The 21,677-nt window shown below is 47.0% G+C and overlaps 1 protein-coding gene across 3 annotated transcripts; it reads right to left on the bottom strand.

The window, feature by feature from the left end:
• Nucleotides 1–957: 957 nt before the first annotated feature.
• Nucleotides 958–19,913, bottom strand: ncoa3 (nuclear receptor coactivator 3). 3 transcript variants are annotated; one of them, XM_061292254.1, is made up of 23 exons: nucleotides 19,764–19,913; nucleotides 11,956–12,023; nucleotides 10,052–10,156; nucleotides 9,724–9,884; nucleotides 8,875–8,975; nucleotides 8,596–8,770; nucleotides 8,283–8,474; nucleotides 8,109–8,195; nucleotides 7,871–8,014; nucleotides 7,638–7,785; nucleotides 7,082–7,566; nucleotides 6,035–6,993; nucleotides 5,832–5,952; nucleotides 5,512–5,751; nucleotides 5,189–5,401; nucleotides 4,991–5,108; nucleotides 4,699–4,870; nucleotides 4,144–4,515; nucleotides 3,800–3,967; nucleotides 3,432–3,687; nucleotides 3,105–3,297; nucleotides 2,622–2,856; nucleotides 958–2,529 (listed from the first exon to the last, which is right to left on the bottom strand). In XM_061292254.1, the coding sequence occupies exons 3-23, from the start codon at nucleotides 10,135–10,137 to the stop codon at nucleotides 2,518–2,520; spliced, it is 4,638 nt and encodes a 1,545-aa protein (XP_061148238.1). In that variant the 5' UTR covers nucleotides 10,138–10,156; nucleotides 11,956–12,023; nucleotides 19,764–19,913; the 3' UTR covers nucleotides 958–2,517. The 3 variants fall into 3 exon arrangements, with proteins under 3 accessions (XP_061148238.1, XP_061148239.1, XP_061148240.1); XM_061292255.1 differs by lacking the exon at nucleotides 19,764–19,913 and adding an exon at nucleotides 17,334–17,482; XM_061292256.1 differs by lacking the exon at nucleotides 19,764–19,913 and adding an exon at nucleotides 13,653–13,695.
• Nucleotides 19,914–21,677: the final 1,764 nt, after the last annotated feature.

The following is a 21,677-nucleotide window of genomic DNA, read 5'->3' as shown; positions in this document are numbered from 1 at the left end:
TAAGATTTATTCTGTCTCCCCGGTGCAATGTTTTTCCCATTTTCCCTGCGGTGCGATGCGCGCAGCTGCGGGCCCGGCGTGGCCGCCCGGGCGCCGTGTGATTGTGTTTGTGCGATAGCTTTGTGCCAAGGGCAGGGGTGGGGTGGGGGAGAGGAGGGAGGAGGCGAGGGGGAGGGAAGGGAGGGGAGGGCGGCCGGGCCAGACTGAGCGGCGCCACGGCACACCTGGGGAAGTTCAGGTTAAATAGCTCCACATTCCTCAACACACAGCTGATTGAAACATTAACAAACAGTAATCCGCAGGCCAAGCCACAGATGGGCCGGGAAGTGAGCCAACACACAGACAGAGAGGCGGAGAGTGAGAGAGAGGAGAAAGAGAGAGGAGAGAGAGGAGAGGGATTCACCCTCGCTATGGCATAAATTCCCACACTACAAGCCCGTGATTGAGATCTGCTACGTCACATACATGCACGCGCACATCAGGAAAATACACGACTATTTTAAGACGAATCAGAATCACAGCATTCCGAAAAGATTAGTCTTGTATAGATGAATATGACAAGCGATTGCAGCGTTGCCTTTCAATAACAAGCCACTTTTGGAAACCAGTAGCACCCTCTAGCGGTCATTTTGGAGTATTGCAGTCAAACATCAGGAGCGCTCTGTATGTCCTGCGTAGTGGGTTGTATTGTACATAGCAACATTGCCCCCTGTTGGTTCGAAACGGCACATGACTCAGCAGTTGGAACTATGGGAGGGGCAAAACAGGGATTTTTCAGAAGACAGCAATATGAAGAGTAGTGAGTAGTGAGTATTAAAATATATATATTGCATCTGTCCATTTTATTTCCGTTTGTCCTGACTCAAACCCAGAACCTCTTGCCTGTGAGGCAGATGTGCTAACCACCAGTTCACCGAGCTGTGAACCAAACATCCTTCCACAATAAATTGGCACGTAGTGGTTTCGTTTGTTTATTTTGTAAACATAATTATACCAGCTGATGTGCTGCTGATAATCATAAGTTCACAAAGTGTTTAAATAGAAATTTGTATTTACATCAATATCAACATTAACTGGAAAAAAAACTATAATATACATCCTTGTAAAATGACAGCTACTCGTATCCCAAAGATAGGAAAACAGCTCAATGATCTTTTGCGTCGCTTTGCACTTCATTCAAACGTTACAAAGTTTATTTTCCCCATAAGTAATCAAATGTGGGCTTAGAATGAAGTTGTAGTTGAGCCACTGATATGTCTTGAAGTCAACTTTTCCTATTTGTGTTTAAAAACATGACTCAGTGGGGGATTCCATTGTCCTTTCTGCACAGAGCTCCGAACCCCCTTTCCGACTAAAATCCATAAACATCGTATGCATTTACAGATGTATGATATGTACCCATTTACCATCTGAATAAAATAATGTATATCATAAAAATGTACACCCGAAACCTTAGAAACTATACAAAGATGTGGAAAAATATCTTTGGATTGCGCTTGTTGAAAAGGTAGACTGAGCAGAAGAAGAGTCCAAAGGAAAAGGACCAAATAGCTAAAATAAACATATGAAATAAATGCACCCCACAGAAAGAGAACAATGCGAGTTGTTGTGTTGAACTGCTCACATCCTCGTTGCACTGGAGTGAGTCGTTTCGCGCGTCACCCAGCGAAAAAATAGCTTCACGTGACTGACAGTCCAAAGAGATTGCACCTCCACTTGTGAGCGTGGAAGCTCAAACTTTCACTTCGTCAGATCCTTGCCACAATTAAAAGTGCCTCGCTAGGACTTGAAACACAAATTTACAGAAAGAAAAATGACAGCGTTTAAGGGGCATGAATAAAGGAAGGGGAAGTCCCATCAGACCTGTAAATATTTGGAAAGCTGTTAGGAAAAAAAAATAATAATACACAAATCAACCAAATCAGCTTTTGACCTCCCGGACAAACAACGAAAACCAAAACAAGCCAGTCAATCATTCTGTGTGCAATAATAGGCCTTTAAATTCATGTTTGATATATTTTGTATAATATTTACAATTCATATTCCCACATGATGTTTGAGACATCTAATACTGCAGTACCGTTTGTTTGCTTAAAACAGAGGTTGAGATGCTCACTTTCAGACAAAAAGATTATTGCTCCAATCCGCATACCGTAGTAAACTGTGCTTATAGCTTCCAATGACGTTTACATGAGGTGCATCCAGATGATGATAAAAATTAAAAAAAATTGAAAAAAGAAATCCATAGTTGTGAAGGCATCAAATTTCTAGTAAGGCTGTAAAGATGAAGAAATATTGCATCAATCATTTCCCCCCCCCCCCCATATAGAAACGTCCAGCTAAAGTGCAGACAGAGCCAGTTGTACCGTTGCTCCCCATTTTTTGCTCAACACTGCCTGACATCTCCAAGTCCAGTACACTCGCACGCACTCATATGCTTGATTGCTGGAGAATATTGTTTGCGTATGTGTACACCCCTGCCCCCCCCCCCCCCCCAATACGTGTTCTGCTGTGTCCTCAGCAAAACTTCTGCAGAGAGAAGCAGGGGGGGGAAACAACAGCGACAATTAGATGTGTTGTAAAACGTAGGCAAAGTTGGGCAGAGGCAAAGTGTCGCGCACCTGATCAGGTCCCATTGGCATCCGCCCCATCCCCATGGGGTTCATGCCCATCTGGCCCTGCATCGGTCCTGGCATCTGGCCCTGCATTGGATTCTGCATCTGGCCCGGCATTTGGGCCATTTGTGACGAGCCGGCACCGCCGACCGCACCGGGTCTGCCAATGGAGTTGTTCATCATCATGTTCCCAAACTGGCTCTGGTTTCCCTGCTGTGGAAACTGTTGCTGGGGGTAGGCGCTGCGGGGCACATACAAATAAATAAATGCTAAGTCCTGCATCGTAAATATACTCAAACCTTTTGCACTCCAATTTCAAAGTTTTAAGCATCACCATCATGACCAACGTTAACATACAGTAGTCTACTAGGCCTACGTGTTGGAAACTCCTATGTCACAGTTTGGACAATTGAATATTGTTTCACAAATCTAGACTATACTGTATCGGTCTCCTTTTTGCAGCTTCCTTATGATATTGGCAGCACATACCTTTTGCGTGGCATTCCACCCTGCGGCCAGCCCTTCATGTCTCCTGACGGGTACATGGATCCTCCCTGTGGATTTCCTTGCATTCCTGACATCATGTTGCTCTGAGCAGGTCCTCCCATCCTGCCCGTCATCATGTTTTGCGGCGGGCTGCTACTTGGAGTCATGAACGATTGCTCCCCTTGTTGGTTCATCCCTGCAGGTGTGGCAAAACAGTCCACCCGTTCGACATCAACCCCATAGACTTAATTTGACTGGATAAGATAACTGGCAGATGAGTTTGATCATGTTAGACCCTCAGCAAGTTTGTCTTTGTCTCATTTGACTCACCGTAGTTAGCACCATAGTTGAATCCCTGCTGTCCTGGCGGGTTCATGCCAGGGCCTCCCATGGTGCTGTCCATTCCTCCCGGTGCAGTGACATTTGGAGGCGGGCTGAATCCTGCAGCAGGCCCTTGCGCCTGCGCCTGCATCTGCTGCTGTTGTTGCTGTTGCTGCATCAGCATCAGCATCCGCTGCCTCCTCATCTGCACGGTCATCACTTCCCTGCTGCGCTGGGCCATCATCTGAGCGTTCAGGAAACCAGGCTACACAAAAACCAAAATGCACTGACTGACTTGAGAAAAACGAAAGTCATGCAAGTCTGACTTTTGTAACAGGTGCAAAATTGCCATAGGGAATTGAATGTAAAGGACATACCTGCCCACTCATCCCCGGGTGCATGCCGGCTTGCATGCCAGGTCGCATACCGGGCTGCATGCCCGGTTGCATGCTCGGTTGCATGCCGGGGCGCATGCCGGGGCGCATGGCGGGATTTCCTCCAGGAGCACTTTCCATCTTCATGCCTTGCCGGGCCTGGTTCATGAACTGTCACAGGAGATACTTTTAAAACATGCATCATTCATTACCAGGATTGATTACTTCTGATGTCGTGCTTATAGACCACCACCCTAGGTTCAGGTTTACGCAACAGCTACCCTTTGGCTGCCTGCCAAAATTTTGCCTAGGTAATATTTCAGAGACTACTAAGCAAGCGTGATCACCTGCGGTCCTTGAAGCCTCTGCTGTAGCTGCAGTCGAAGAGGCTTGGTGGCAGTCATCATGCGAGGTCTTATCATGTTGGCACGGGGGTTGCCCAGACCTGCCATCCCTCCCATTCCAGAGAAACTTCCGCCCTGGCTCATTTGATTCAGCATGGGGTTGAATCCTGCCGGAGGTTGGCTCGGTATCGTGCCGCCGCCATAACCAGGCTGCATGCTCATCGAGGCCGGTCCCGGGGGCCCGGGATACCCTTGGCCGTACATGGGCTTCTGCTCCAGGCCCATGCTCGAGTCTGGCCCTGTGAAAGGTTCCGGTGGGACAGATTGAGACTGTCCTGGATCCTGGGCCTGAGGATGACCCTCGGGGCCATGGTTCTAAGGTAGAGAAGAGAGAAATGCGGAGTGACGAAGCGGGTTTCAAAAGTACAATTTTGGTACCGAAACCATGAAGCCTCTACATAACTAAGACTGAATGAAAACCAGCGTTGCATTACAAATGACAATAAATTCCTATTTTTCATTACAGTTCAAATAATCCTTCACAGGACCCGCCCATACCTGGCCAACTATTTCAGGGATACCCAGGGCTCGGTCTATTTCCTGCAAAGCAATGACGTCGGCAGTGTTCAGCAGAGAGTCCAGCTGATCCAGAAGTGCCCGCTCATCACTTTGTCCCTCACTGCTAGCCAGGGGCCCGAGAAGGTCCTCTAGGGTGTTGCCAAACTGTTCCCTGTCACAAAAAAAGATGCAAACTCACTCCTCTGATCACTGGGCGTTCGAAACAGTCGGCCATAGCCTACCTACAATCAATGGTTAGACTGGACCGGGAAAAGGCTTGTGTTATGTTTACCTGTTTGTGTTATTTTGTGATCTTTCAATCCCCCTGGCAGAGTCTGGCCAAGAGGGGGACCGAGGTGTGGGGCCGTGGCCGCCAAATGGGCTCATACTCATATTGCCTTCATTGGTTCCTACAGCGGGGCAGTGAAAATATTAATCACATGAAACCATGAAAAATGCACATATGCTTACAATCATTTGTCAAACATACCCATCTCCATAAGTTGCTGCTGCAGGATTGACCTCGTGTTTGCCGGTACGCTGTTGGAGCGGTTGATCATGGGTCCGCCCATTGGACCGGAGCGAACCATGCCCGGGTGACCCGGTCCTGTCATTGAGCTACTGTTGGACCTTTGCATGACCCATTCACCCGGCCCTGCCATTGGAGGACGTTGAGGCATCCCCGTCCCTCTGAGCATGCCTCCTGATTGCGGGAGTCAATAAGAAAACTTAGTCGCACGGCAAATACTGTCTCGGAGGCAGCAGGTTACGAGAAATAACGGTTTTGGGGAATGCTAATTAATAAGATTTTACTTGTTGGATGGCCTCTTGGCGGACAGCCTCCAGCGGCTCCGGGAAAGCCGTTCGGAACCCCCCCAGGACGAATGGGAGCATCCATGTTCTCTTGTTTGATGAGTGATGGACAGAGGACGTTTCTTCTTCCAGCCAAGCCGACGCCCACTGGCACTTCGCCACCTATCGGCTTGGCATCCACAGACAACGCTCTTTGACAGGGGCCTCGCTGACCTGGAGTTGCGGTGCCTCGATCTCCTTCTAAAAAACAAAACAAAAAACCACTGAGGCTCATTGTTCAAAATACACGACAATTTCAACCAAAAAGATCTTTGGCTTACCAAGTAAACCGTCAGGCATGATTCCCTGTTTGTTTCCGACTTCTTTTCCTGATCTGGAATCGGGCTCAGGGAAGAAACCAGAAACATTTCTTGTTCCAAGGATGGTCTCCAGGGTCTCGACCTGAATCATTGATATGAGGAATGGTAAGCAGAACAAAAATGCTTCTTGCACTGACAAATGCTCTGAAGCTATTACTGCACACCTCATCGGACGGCTCCAGCTTGACCATGGCATCCATTGAGTAGCTCCCTGAGCTTGAGACCCCTGACCCCAGAGCTCCCCTCCCCTCCAGCTCCTCCAGCTTTGGCTTGATATCAACTCCCTCTTTCGAGTCATCCTTATTGAGGAAGTAGTGACGGAGCGCTTGGGAAATCTCCTTCTTAGGACTGTGCTGCTCCTGCTTGGATTCGGATGCCCGAACCGCTCCGGCAGCCGCGGATCCCGCCTCAGATGTGCCGGACTCCAAGCTGCTCTTGCCGGTGGCTTCCGCTGTGATGCGGGCCACCTCATCCGGAGTGTTCCCATTCTTCAGGAGCTTGTGGAGAATCTTGTGCTTCTCTTGAAGTGACTGACTCGTGAAATGCCCCGCGCTGCCAGAAGAGGACACTGCGCCCGTAGAGGAGGACACACCGATGGAGGACGAAGGGCTGGTAACGCCGGTGGTTCCGTCTTTGACATCTGGGGTGGAAGTAGGCCCGGAGCTCGGAGGGTGCTTCGCTAGCGCAAGCTCATCTGTTGGGGATGTGAGGAGCTGCAAAAGCTTCTTGTGGCTTTTGTCGGGCACCCGACGATGAGATTCGGCGGCCATGTTTGGTCCCGCCTCCCTGCTCGCTTGACTGTCCGGTTTGTCCGAAGCGCACTCGCTTGAGGGGGCGCGAGGATGCTGCTCCCCCGCCGGCGGCGCCAGTGAGCTCGCTGGGCTCTTTGAGTCGCAGTGGGATGGGAGGCTGGATTTGCAGGGTCCTCCTGGAACCTGGTTGGTGGAATTGATGCTCGGCGAGCTGTCAGGCTTGTGCGTGCTCGGGGAAGTGAGGGGGGAGGACAACGGATTGCCCACACCCTCACTGATGGCTTGCAGAGCATTCAAGGAGCTGCTGGAGAAATTTGTGGTCCCGCCTCCTGAGTTAGTCGGGTGGCTGGAGCCCATGGGAGAATTCAGACCTACGAACGCCGCCGCAAAGAGAGCACATGAGCTCGATAAATGTGCGACAATTACAATTCTGAAAGCGTATGAGATTGTGGTTCGTACCTCCAGGAGAGAAGGGGCTGGCGCCCATCTTGGGACTTCCCCTGACTCGGGGTGAACCCATGACATTGTGCGGGGGACCGTTTATACCCGGACTGGCCTGCGGGGGACTGGTCATTCCCATCCCGTATCCTCCGCCTCCAGATCCGCCCCCGTGGAACGGAGCCATCTGTTGATGTTGGTGCTGATGCTGGTGATGCATCCCGTGGTGGCCCATCTGATTCATCTGCCCCATTTGGTTCATGCTGTTCATGGAATTGATCGGACCCATGTTGTTCATTTGATGCATGGGGTTCATTGGATTCATGCGGTTGCCCCCAGTGTACTGGGGCGCCCCTCTTTGGGACACGTTCCCTTGGTCGGCCATGCCGTAAGCCATGTTCATGCCTCCGCCAGACGCCATGTTCATCTGCTGGTTGGGATTGTTCACAGCCATGCTTGGAGGCCTCGTGCCTCCTACTTGGTTTCCACGATAGCTATTCTGCTCTCTGAAAGATGACGGAAAAACTACGGTGAGACAACCCGTGCGGTTCAATCCAAAACGCAATGTCACTTTCACCTCTGAAGCAAATGAGTGGAGAGAAACGAATGTGGTTCGTTGGTGTTGGGATTCCTGCAGAGGTCACTGCGAGTCTGGGCTGTGACGGGCGTGCCGTCAGCGAGGGAGAAGCGGTAGAGTGGCGTCTCCGCATGGCCATTGTGGAAAGCTGTCGTGAAATGGAGCGAGGAAAAGGATTTACAAAGCCGACTGGCATACTGTCGGAATGAAGGCGCGCGCGTAGGAACACAAACCCTCTTGATAGTGACGTTTGTAAGACCACGGTTGGCCATCGCTTCGACTCAGGAACATCTGGATGCAGCGGCGCACCAGGTCCTCCCAACCGGGACGCATTGTGGTGTGAAGAGTGCTATGCTGCTCAATTTCAATGAGTTTACCTAGGATTTCACATGTCAAAAAATTAGCGGTCGTATTTTCCGTTATGCCATGTCACATTTGCGCCGCGTCGGGAAGAAAGACAAGCAACCTTACCAGACAGCTCGTGGCGTGTGCTAAAGCGCTCGGTCCTCTCCAGTGCTGTGATGCGTCGGGCCACGCATATCATACATGACTGTAGATCTGAAGAAAGAGACAATGACATCACATGCCGTAACTTCATCTGGGTCAAGTCAAGGCTTTGCGGGACGGGACGTTGGATTTAGATACCTTCCCCTTCCTCCATCATGGCCCGGGGCTGAGTGAGAGCAAAACACTGCATGGTCTCGTAGCGCTGTCCAGTGGGCCTGTCTTCTGCCAACCCGTGACTTTGACCGTGGACCGAGTTAACCAACATGCGACAGTTGAACGTATGGCTCTTCTGTCTGGGTGCCTCTCCCGCCCAAGATGCCCCATTTGGAACTGCGACGGGTGATTTAAAAACAGCTTGTGAGTGACCACGCTAACATTTTTGGAATTGTGTTTCCGGATCCGTCAGATGTTTCGCTCCATCATACTCGCTCATGTGTAATTCGTATCTCACCGGTAGATTTGGGGAGGTTTTTGTGGAACGCCTCCCGGTCATCATCATGAATGATGTTGTACACGCTGGTGTTGATGAGCTCCTCCTGTTTGTACAGAAGGTATTGTGTCACATTGTCGGACACAAATACGATGCTTCCTTCTCGGTTCACCACAAAAAGGAACCCGTCGAGAGCCTGGAAACAACAAGAAGTGGAGAATTAGGAACGTACAAACTTTGACTTGCAAAGAGGACATTGACAAGAGGTGATGGATTTTTTGGCCCGGGTAAGGAACTGACCTGTAAAAGCAGGGGTCCCAGGTGGTCTTTGTCAATGACCCCTTGACCAGTAGAAGACACATCCGCCTTCTGGACATCATCAGCACTGCAGTAGTTTTTACCTAAAAAGACATTGTGCAGCCACTATGAACCAAAACCGCCATTTACAGTCATCTCTTACACTTGAAAGTTTAAGAGGAATTTAAAGCTTTATCTATTGATTACAATACAATGCGATATCTTCGTCTCACCGCCAGGTGGCAGCACGAGCCACATAGGCATCCTTAACATACCTTTCTATTTTTAAATTCAGCATGTGTCTGAGACTTTGTTCGACAGCCCTCAATATGGTAGGGCTATCGCTGGGGCTAAGACACAAAATAGAATAACCTTGGAATAAATATCCGTTGGCACTTAAGCAGTTATGTGTGATTGGGAAGATGAGCGACACTTTCTGAGGGGATAGAGGGTGAGGAGGAGGAAAAGATTTGTTGAAGCAAAACTATTTCAAATTTGCAAAATCTCCCCTGAAAATGGCTCGGAGAGATTCCAGCGCATCATTCTTCTCCGATGGGAGGCGGGGTTTATCTCTGACAGCCTTGAGCCATGACCACCGAGCATTGGTCTCAATTACTGGTGTTCATTTCACCCCGATGACACAGCCAAACTGGCTGTGGATCTGAGTGAGGCCTGGCCCTGAACCAAAAGCGCCACTTCATCACCAGCATCATCTGCTCTGCAGGAGGCTATTCGATCTTTCCCAACCATATTCACTTTCAATTCTCCAAAGGCAAATAAGGACGATACAAATTGCATAGCGCGCCGCCGCTGCCGCCGCCGCCGCCGCCGCCGCGTGCGCTCAGCCCGTACCTTGCTCTTTGATTTGTCGGATCTGCCGCACAGTCTCCTTGAGAATTGCACATTTGTCAGGCTTCACGTTGAAGCTATCAATGTTAGAGAGGTTAGCGGAGATGAGCTCAGCCAGCTCCTCGATGTACTTGGTCTCCTGTTCCCGTCGACGCTTGTCACACCTGCCGGGGCGCCGAGTGGATTAGACATGTTGCCAAGACAACCTCGCCACCCCGTCAGTCGGCGCAGTAAACTGCTCAGATAGTTGCAAGGCGGCACAAACAGAACCGTAGTACCCGAAGCGCTCGCCAACAAATTCAAATCGCTCCCGAAACGCCAAAGCACTCACCCGATGCCCGGCGTGTCGCAGGTGGACAGTTTCCGTTTGCGGTCCGAGCACAGCGGCTCCAACGAGTTGTCTCCTATGCCACTCATCGTCAGAGCATATCAGCACCTGGAAATTTACAAGCAGGCGTCTTAGCGCGGGTCCGCTCGCAAACAAAAGGGTTCAATAAATCAAACGCCGAATGAGCTGGGAGTGTGTTTTACGTGCACTTGTACAATCTGATCAAAGGAGAAGTGTCCTGTGATGTCAGGAGAAAATATGACAAACCTCAGGCAAACCTTGGAAGCCTGGTGTCAAGTTGAGGTAAAAGGGGGGGGGGGGGGGGGGGGGGGGCGAAAAAAACAACAACAAACTCCCCAAGCAACTGAGGTTATAAATGAAATGACTTCCATGGGAAGAGCAGATTCCTCCTGATTTATGGGGGGAGACTATCCAGTTAGTAAAAAGCAGCCTTGGTTCTTGATGGGAACGAAATCTCATCTGTTCCACTGCGAGGAGCGACTGACGATGATGTGGTGATTTGAAGCCTCGGGGGAGATGGGTCATCGTGCGTTCAGCCAGATTGCCCGCGAGAAGGGCACCACCGCTCGCTCGCTCGCTCCACATATACATGCTGCTGCTGCTGCTACTGCTATACAAACCCTTTGGAGTACACGTACACGCTCAGGCATGCCGCAACACAGCGGGTAAGAGAGACGAATGCTAGGAGCGAGTCAGGCACGCTACTCTGCAGGACTATATGAGCAACAACAAAACAAAACAAAAAAAGGCACACATTTCTCAATCTCATGTAACGTAGACCTGGTCTTCAGCATTTCAGGGACTAGCAAATATCCCTTTGATGCATTTTATTGACTTAGCTTTGCACCACTTGGCTACATCCATTCTTCCCTCCAACTGCTCTTTCTCTGCACGCCATCATCCTCAGACAATCCCTCCCTTCTCTCCCTTGCCAGAGTATACTATTCAGCTCAGTATTTTTATATTTACTCAGCATTTTTCCTCATAAGGGCAGGTCAACGATCACACTGTCACATTTGCAATAGAGCGCAGTGGCAAGGGGAAAAACCCAACTGATCTTTTGGCTCGCTGAGATGCAAAGAATGATCTGGTGACTCTGCTCTGAATTCATTTCTATCGCTCTGCCCTAATTCTGAACCCCCCCCCCCCCCCCACGGTTCGCAACCTTGTTCCCCAGTCCGCAAGGGTCACACTCCTCCTTCCTATCCCCGCCGACATATACAAAATTTCGTCCTATCCTCGGTGGGCTATAAACGCACAGGAACAAGCCGTCTTTCAGCACAAAAGGAGTGAGCTCATTCCCGAGTCGAAAAGTGGAAAACGGATGAGAGCAATTATGCAACTCCAGCTCCACACTTGCAGGCTAGAACATGCAGCTAGGTCACCCACCACCACGACTACTTCTACCGCAGATTCACACAAGTAAACCTCACGCTCTCACACTACGTATAAATCTTTATTTCTGTCTACCTTTTCATAGGCCCAAGACTAATTTCCCTTGCTTTGCTCCACTATGACTTGCTGCCTTGGGCTAAACTCCCGTCTTACTTTCTTCCTTCCTGATTTCTGCCCTGGGGCTCACCTCTCCAGCAATGGAGAAAGAAAGATGACATCAACCTACAGACGGCATCACACAATGGAACAAAGAGAACGAGAAGAAGCTAGGAGCCTTTCTTAGAAGCGAGCATTACATAGTAGGTTGTGGCTTTTCATTCGCGTTGCAAGGAAACAAGTTTTAACACGTTTTTAACAACAACACGATACATGGCAGCTAGGAGACAGGCAAAAATGTATCCAATCAGTTTGTCTACTGGTATTAATCAGCTTGTATTTAGTCTGCCAGTTCATTTGTATTTATTTTATTTTATTTTTTAACATATTCTCACCTTGGTGTGTAAACTCCCCAGTCAAGATCCATCCGGTTCCCTGGGCAACTTCAATGTGCTGACATGGCCTGAAAAAGTAGACACAATTCTCAAATGTAACCTTTGTATGGTTTTGCGTGACAGAAATTCATTGGGATAAAATAATTTTTCAAATTTAGCGAGAAAGCCACAGTAAGTTGCATCCTGTTTGCTTGGTTGCTCAGCTTGTTCCACTGCGTCATCACTTCCCTTTCCTGGAAGTGTGCCCACTGCCATTTCATCCACCCAATTTACATACTGCCTCTATCGGGCCAGTTGTTTGCGGTCATTTGGGTTTGTCACCAAAACGAGTTTGGTAAGCATAAATAGTTGACAACTCGGGTTGAATAAATGAGCAACAAATTCCCAATTGCAATGTACCTTGGTTTGTGTAATCAAATTCTGTTGTTAGTTTTCAGTATACTGTGTACTCACAAAATATATTTAAAAGAACACAGAAAAACCTTTTGGACCCCACCCATAAAAAAAATAAAAAAAGATTGGTAATAATAAAAAAAATAAATCTGTGACTAAAAAGCTAAACCTCCAGTATGTGTGGGCCCACAGTACTCGTATAACGCTTCAATGCGTGTTGCTTCAGCACAAACCAAATGATTCCTGAACCTCGAGCTGTTGCTGAGCTCATGCCACCGCTAAATAATTGAGCAGGAAGAACACGCACTTAACCGCTGAACTATTTGTGCCATCTTTTGCACTCGTGCCACAATTTAAATCTCAGGGAAAAAGTCGACCGGCATAGTAAGCACATTTCCTGTATGCAAATTGCCACTTCATTTTCTACACATGACACAATAAAGGTTTCTCTGCTAGCTTCATAGCACTCACGCGTCACAAAGCATTCTTTTTTAAAATTTTTTCCCCTTTGTCAGCACAACTAGTGTTACTTGTTTTGCAGGATAATAACTGAATCTTCTGAAATAAAACTGACTTGTTTCCACTTCAGATTCCCGCCCCCCAATTTAAACCTTGTAGCTGAACTGGCTGTGCTACTGCTGCAGAGTTCAGAAGAGCAGCAGTGTCACGCAGTCAGTACCAGAATAGTGAAGAGGACATTCCTGCTCAGCGGAACTAAAAGCCTGAAACTTGAGCTCTCCAAGACAATGACTTGTGGGCCAACAATAAACACGGACACACCCTAAACAAACTGGGGCGCACGCACACAAACACGCAATTGCAACCTCACAAAATCACCGCCAATTTATTGGAAACTGGCACCACCACGCAGCAGAGGTAAGCAAGAGTGGCTCAGCAGAGTCTTTTGCGGTGGACTTTTGTTTCAGGCCATCCTGTGCTCAACGGCGACTTCCTCCACATTGAGAGAGGGGGGGGGGGGGGGGGGGAAAAGGACAATACAAAAACCAAACATGATAGTTGGATTTCACTTCAGACAAGATCTCCACTGCTCTTGGGACCTCAGGTAGAAAAAGGAAATCCAAAATCACTCCCTGCTTACATGCAAGTCAGCGGCAGAACGATCACAAACAAATTGCATTCGAGAACTTGACCCTCGTACGCGGACAAAAATGGCAAGGCCTTGCCAATATGGTTAAACATTGCTTTGAAGCAGAAAGTGTAACACAAGTGGTAGAAATGATCGGTGCGCTAGATCAATTCCAATGCTGCTGATATTTAGTATTCATAGTGGCAAAAGCAAATACCGTGTTTGGAAAGAAGAGTTATTTGTCCTCCTTGTGTTTGCGCTTTCCTCTCTGGAAGTGCAAAGTCGACGGATGACAGCAGCAAGGGAGGGGGGGGGGGGGGATATTTCAAAGCGAAAGGAAACTGCTTTCATGTAAGCATTTTTTTTACAGAAAAAAAAAAAGCCAGCAAACATGCTGCTGGTAAGCATCTTTCAATTTTCTCACGAAAAATACGACGTTCAGAAAAAAAAACTGGGGGTAGAATTGAAGGTGGAAACAAAGAGATTGAAGATTCAACTGTGCGCATGTGTGTGTGTCACACAACTATCCATCATTCATGCTGACAAAGAAAAGAAAGAAACAGGACAGGACCCACATGGACTGTGATTCAACCGCAGAACTTAAAAAAATGCTACTGTACTGTTATAAGCTAATCAAGCAATCTTTTTCTTAAACGCTCCACACCGGTTTAATAGTAAAGTGGATACCGAGGAGAACATGGGAGAGAGAACGAAACGCAGCCCAGTGATGGCACCAAGCTAATATGGTGGAAATGCTAACTGGGCTTTTATCAGAGCAGCCAGCGTTGGATGAGAGTGATCACGCAAACCTCTGCTGCATCTGCAAATGAAAAATTTCATGCCGCCCCAGATCATTTAGAGTGAAGACGTGTCAGCCATTATGAATATTTGATGCCGGTTGTGAAAATGAAAGAAGAAAAAAAAAAAGAAAGACAACAATATTGAGCCGAGAGGAATTGCTTGGATTGAGAAGTGTGCGCGTTCATATTTCACGTTGTCATTTTCAGACTGCGGCGCTCTCTCCCAGTGCATTTTCTCTCCACCCACACTGCGCTCTCCACCCCCTTCCCCCCACGTTCCTGTTGGACTGGTGGAGTAAACACAGGAAGAGAGCGGGCTCTGTTCCACCATGCCAGAGCTGAGGCTGGGCGTTCCTGCAGCGCTCCTGCGCCGGGGTCAAAAGTTTACTGTGGTTTTCGTTTCACCTTTCCCCAGCCAATCGCGGCGCGACACTGTCGTGCGTGAACCCTGACCCCTGCAAAGAATTGTACTCAAAAGATGGTCTGACGCCAGTTTCACCACTAGGCCCCAGCTCCGTCTCCCGGTCTTCGTCCTTTTCTTTTAACGGGCTGGTTCACAGAGAGAAAGATTCAATGTTCAAAAATAAAAAGGCGGTGAGATTGCGCGGACGGAGGAACACGCGCGTGTGCACGCCTATTGGTGCATAAAATGGTGCTTTTGTTTTTGACTTTGTGACACAATCTGAAGTATGACTAAGTCTGTGCTGACGATTCTATTAGGTGGTGAGCAAGCAAGTAAAAATGTCAAACAACACAGTTGTCAGTTTACCAATCAAATGGCCTTAAATGGTGTTAGCGTTCAAACAAAACATCGTAGACGGACCAAAACGATTCCGGTCTATGAACTGTTCAATCGGGCCAGAAACGGGACTTTTTCAAGATGGGCCGTACAATGTCATCATTCACTATTATTCGCCGGGCCCTTTCAGACACTGACAAGAGGGACGGAGAAGCCAAAAGAAAATGGAGACATGCTGTTTGGTTCAAATCTATTGCCGCAGATTTCCCGTTGTGAGCTTTGACTTGAGAACTTACATTAGCACTCCGGGCAAAATTGAGTACTAATTTGAATCCAAATGACAAAGTTACAAAATTCCTTTCGCTTCAAACTGCGCGGTTGCCGGAAAACAAAACAAACAAATGAGACTGCACTACCCTTTACTATAGTTGTAGTGAAGATGAGCTTTGACCATCTCGGCGTCCAAGGCACAATACAGTGCTGTAAACTAAGACCGTGTTTACATGACAATGACCTTGCGAATGACTGAGAGGTTCCACATCTACCCGCAAACTCAAGTCCCGCAGTTGCCAGTGTAACTCCAAAATCAAAACAAGAGTCTCACCGAGCGCCATAAATCGTCACCTGCCTGGGAGTGCAAATGCAACGGTTCATTTTCGTCCGGAGTTTGCTTGAAAATAACGGGTAAACTACAGGGGGAAAAAAAAAAAAAAAAGAGAGGAGGAAGAAAAGTTGAAAAGTTCATCTCAAAACGACAGCCTATTTTTCTTGACTGTTTCTCTCCCCTCGTCGTCGCTCGGCTCCCTCTCTGCCAAAAGGAGGCCGAATGAGAGCATCTGGTAGCAGTTATGACAAACCAAACTTGTCGCTCTTTCGGTCTCTTCCCCCAAAGCGTTTCTTTGTGAACAAAACACAAACAAGGTCTTGCTCGGGTTTTACAATAGTAACAAAAGTCGAGCCGGGGAGACCCCCCCCCCCCCAACTGGCTTGTTCAGGTGAACTCATTTTATGAGCATTCTTTAGCTTGGGGGGTGGCGGGAGTTAAAGGAGAGTTGAAGTTAAAGAGGAAGGGCAAGGAGAGGAGGGGGACAAAGCTCTTGGCACCCCCTCTGCCAATAAACTCTTGCCTTGGTCCAATCAGCGACGACTACGGAGAGTTAACGGTTCCAAATCCTGGCCGGTTATAAACTGGAATTGGGTGCAATGATTGCTTCAGGCTGCCCGTTTGGCTTTGAGACGTGTGCATGGCTCACATATGGCTCGGCTTGCCTGACGCTCGGCTATGACCACAGAGTTGAAGATAAGGGGAATCGATGAGATGCGACAAAACGAAACATTAAAAAAAACAGTCCGAGTGCAAACTACACCTCCTGGTCAGACTCAATTCCGAGAGTCGGCAGTCGCGAAGAACAATCTGGTATGAGGCGCTCTCCTCATACCCGCACTTGTTTGGGCGAAGTCGCGCGAAATGTTTCAGCAGTGGAAACACGCCTGTCTTGTTAGGCCGTTTTCTATATTTAGCCGGGAGGACGAAAGCAGAGGAAGCAAAGCTACCTGTTGAAGATTCACAAGTGAAAGAAAACTTTTGAGGAACGCAAGTAGTGACGGCAAAATGTCAACCGTGCAAACAATTTGCGTTTTCCCTGAACACGCAGTCGTACAGTTTGAAACAATTCAGGCGGACCATCCGGCTGGGCTAATTCCGAAAACCCGCAGTACTTGCGCCTGACAAAAAGTGCAAGGAGTCATATTTCAATTAGGGGATACAATCAGGCTTTCCTTTCAGCGCCGTGTTGTCACGACTACTGTGACTCGGGCTCATCCGCACTGTGGTAATTTAAGGTCAAGTCTGCTGAACATGGTCTGGGGGGGGGGGGGGGGGGTATTTTTATATTGATGCAGAACCAATCCAAAACATCAAAGTCATTTTTTTGAAAATCAATTCTACTTCAATATGAGACACCAAAAGGTTTTTAGGATCGTAGCCCAAATAGTGAAGAAAAGAGTGGCAGAAATCAGCAGCGGCAGCAGGAAACCAAGTGGCTGTGACTTGTCAGTGAAGTGAAAACAAAAACGCAAAATGAGAAGGGGGCAGGCACCAGCAGAGAATAAAGACAGACAGTGTTTCAGACTTTCCAAAGTGAAATCACTTGTGGGGGGGACAATCGTGTGCGTACATGCACTAAGATAAACAAAATCGTTGAAAACATCGCCGTACTGCAATCAAAATGCTCACGTCTATACTTTGACGCATAAACTCAGGTTCTATTATTTTAAAGGAGTCCCTGTTAACGCAATGAACCCTTTGTAAAAAAAAAAAAAAAAAGATGTACAGAGCTAGAAAGTTTTTCCATCCTACCAGTTAGCGACTAGCAATTAGCATCGCAAATACACAGAAAACGGCATCATGTTTGGCTCCTCCGCGCAGCAGCTTGGCATTTACATGAAATGAAACTTTGCGTTATCGCGCTTATCTCTGTCCCAGTCTTTCGGTCTCTGCTGAGGAACGCGGTCTAACGCTGAAGGAATTCTACAGATTCAAAAATGCAGTTTGACAGAAGCAAATTGGAGCCGGCTATCGAAAATAGAGCCGCCACACCTACGTGGAAGGCTCTGCCCTTGTTTTAATGACCTCCTTGCTGATAGCGCTCAAACTTGGAAACATACACTTACAAAACCGCAGTTAACGATGATCAGAGTTTCACTTCAGGAATCACTGCATAATATGAACAGGCAACCTAGAAGAATATCAAACAACACGAGTGAACTCAATTTGAGCATTTTAAGAAGATAAACCGAATGGCGTGATGTAAGCAAAGAAGTTGAACCCTGTCGACAGACTTTTGTGGCTCTCATGAGAAAACGTGATAAGTTAATGAATTATTGAGAGCACAGGGGCTGACAGACAAAGAGCCAAAGCCGTGCATCCCGCTCACTTCTTCACCCCATCTGCAGTCAAAGAATGCCCCCAAAGATTGATTCATTGTTAACACAGCCTGACACCCTGTGTGAGGGAGAAAGAAAGCGCCAGATAAAAGGACAGAGAATGGGGGACAGGGGGCTCCATTTACCAAGAATATGAGCAGAAGCATTCCCACAGTGATCATTTTGCCACTTTCGAAAATACCACGTATGTGGGCATGAGTAATGACATTGCGTCAGTTTCAAAATGAACGGCAAATCCCCTCTCAGGGACATTGTTCCTCATTTCCAAGCTCGACACAATTGAAATGCCTGCATTATTGATATAGCGCAGCTATACGCAGACTTTCTGCATTGACTTACATAAGCAGGGCATTTTCTGCAAGAGAGGAGCAAATTTACGGCAGTGCTTTAAATGTTATTTGATTCCGGGGAAACGTGCGCAAATTGAGCAGGCAAAGAGAGCGAAAGTAGAATGACAAGACCTTAGATGCTTTGACACACGTGCACACAAACACAAATATTTGGCCTCGTATATGTTTACACCTCCTGTCAGCAGCATTAAGCAAGACACATAACTGCAGTCAATGTTACTCCGAGTGAACTTGGCGGAGGGCTGCTTGGATACTCAGTCGGGGGACGTTTTTTGTGCCATAAATTGATAAATACCTCTAGTGCCATGTTTAAAACCGGAGCAACAAGTGCCCGCCCGCTATCCAATTCAAAATCTCGATTTTCAAAACAATTGTTAAAATGCATGTGGACTTCCTTGTGAACAAAATGAAAGTGGAATGATTCCACGTGTGTCATTTATTTTAATGTACTTGGATGCAATGTACAGCAAGAACAAATAAGTAAGTTAGCACAATTTCTTGTTTTTATTTGGGGGTGGGGGGGGACCCTCAACGCTGCACGTCCGTCCACCTGAAATCTTTAATCCCCCCCCTGCACCGAGACACATCCTCTCCTGCTCTCCATATACAACAAAATGTCCTTCTACGTGTGATTTAGCAGCAATTCAAACCAACATGACGAGCCGTTATGCCAACTATTACACTCATGGCATGTGCAATTTCAGCGAAGCCAAGCAAATAATAAATTACAGATGCTTTGGAATCCAGCTGAGCCAGATCAAGTTTGCTTGCCAGCTCTGGGGACAAGTGACCCAGTGGTGATTTTTAAAAACGACAAATGAGTCCTACTTCATTTTCTGCCATGAATGTATGCATTTGATTAATTTTAGTCGTAAAACTGCGACAGGAGTACCGTTCGCGTATGTGGGGTGATATTGGACCAGTCAACAAATAAACAATACAGCTAGTCAGTTTATAACACATTACAACCTAACTGATGTGTACCAAGCTGTGTGAGTGGACAGTTTCTCCCGTTCGACTAAAAAAACATGACAAGCTGTCTGGCCGGCTAAAAATACTGAAGCCACCCCGATGTGATGTGTAAAATGTCAAGCAGAGATAAACAATAACCGAACACAAGAATGTCCCACACATGAACGCAACGGTGAGTATCGCCACCGATCGTATTGCACCCGGTGAACAAGACATCTTATACGCTAAAGTTTGTACACGGACCGCGCGTGCAAAAAAGACAGGAAGGAATTCCTCATTGAAAACGAGGGCAGCAATCGATGTATTCGAAGTAGAAATGATTTGGCAGATAAAAGCAAATAATTGTGAATGCAAAGGTGGCTGGCTTCGTTGTATCACGGCAGCTTAGGGACTGTAGTCTGCTTCGGAAACGGGGCTACACCGACTGCCCGTGTGACAAACGTTCACAGTCGAACGCGCGATAGCAACAGGGTTCGAAAGTGGCTCGCTGATGATGGTAAAACTATTCCGAATGAACTCACCGGCGTCGACGTTTTCATTGAAAAAGCAGTTTCTTTTCCATCTCTACAAACTCTCCGCCATCTTCGGAAGGACCGTGTTTGTTTAAATGGGAAACACTCCCAGACGGAGAGCCAGCTTGTGGGCAGAGCCACATTGCATTCTGGGAAATGGAGTTGTTTTGCCTTTGCACGCCGCAGAAATCACGACTTTCTCGACACGTACACACAATAAGATGATATGATTTGCACCGGTAGATATTATAAGTAGGGGTTTAAATATGTATTTATAGCGGGTCGGTAAGGCAGGTTCAATCACGCGTTATCATGATAGGAGACCTTGGCAATGTCAGGGTTACTGGAATACATTTTCAGACTATGATTTCTACGGTAACTTCATTTCTCTCTCTCTCTCTCTCTCTCTCTCTCTCTCTCTCTCTCTCTCTCTCTCTCTCTCTCTCTCTCTCTCTCTCTCTCTCTCTCTCTCTCTCTGGCATACAAAATCTAATGGATTTGCGTGTAACTGGTGCTTGAAGCAAATTTAACGTCGCCTGTGTATTTATATATAAAACAAATAATAAAATCACGATTGCGTAACACCTGCCCCTTCTGGATGCTAAAAATATGTCAGTTTGGCATGTGAATAATTCTCGGACCAGTGACTCATCACACACATGCAAGACAAAAAAGTGTTTTGTGCATAAATGTATTTATTTTTTTATTTATTGAGGAAGGTGAAGATTAAAATAAAATCAAAGTGATGGTAAATCAGTGAAGTTCAATGTCATTCATTGCACAATTGTACAACAGTCAGGCTTGGCATTATCTGACCTCTGCTATTCTGATAATGTTTGGCAAGTAGCAACCATATGGACAGTTCTTCATGTCTTGCCGGGCCGCTTGATTATGTATTGATTATTCCACAAATGACTGGTGCCTATTATCTGAGTTCCCCCCTTAATTAATAACTATTTGCTCAAACCGTGAGATGCAAAAGTCAATAAGTAAAATGTTTTTTTTTTTTTTTTTTTTTACTGTAGGGTTTTATGTTGTTCATATATACTTACTAGAGAGAGAAAACGAGAGATAGATAGATAGATAGAGAGAGAGAGAGAGAGAGAGAGAGAGAGAGAGAGAGAGAGAGAGAGAGAGAGAGAGAGAGAGTCAATTACATTCCTCAGAGAGCCACAGAGGGGCCATGAGGCCCCTGTTTGTGCCCCATCCCCCAACAAAACATGCAAAACTGACCTTCCCCCTTGGTGAGTGTGAGACACTTAATTCCATCCCCCCCTCCTCATTCTCTCCTGCTACTTTGAAAGGACAGGAGATAACAGTTTGAAAGGACAGGAGATAGGCTTATAATCATTATTGTATTCAAATAGGTTTACCTGCAAACAGCTACACAGCCTGCACAGCACTCATGTTCAATCTCTAGATTTTCACAATTTTGCAAACAGCTCATATATAATTAGGGGATACGAGTTCCAATCCTACCAATAACTCACGTTCGAAAATGTGGTCTTTACTCAAGTTTTGCATCTAATATTCATTTGGAAAGTACAACGATCACGTTGGTATTGTACAAAATATAGGTTCCATTTCTCAACGTTTTACGTTATATTTTCCTTCAATCTGATTGTTATATGACTCGCTACACTGTGAACTACATTGTGAATAACGACGTGCCATATCTCTTTATATTTCTCACATTTATGACAAAAAAAAGTCATAGTGTTGTCACCCGGCCACAGTATTAAATCTTACAAGACGGCGAATGACTAACGACAGCGCCATCTTGAGGCGTATAATATTCTTTACAAAGACGTCACCCAGGCCTGACGTCACAACCTGAATCTGCGTCGAGAGAGCACATGGTATGATAAATTAACACAAAATAGCAAACATATGAGTGGACGAACGTCATTCCTATTATGAATT

This window comes from Syngnathus typhle, linkage group LG11 (assembly GCF_033458585.1).
Source record: "Syngnathus typhle isolate RoL2023-S1 ecotype Sweden linkage group LG11, RoL_Styp_1.0, whole genome shotgun sequence".
Taxonomy (NCBI): Eukaryota; Metazoa; Chordata; class Actinopteri; order Syngnathiformes; family Syngnathidae; genus Syngnathus; species Syngnathus typhle.
This window is presented reverse-complemented; position numbering and strand designations above follow the sequence as displayed.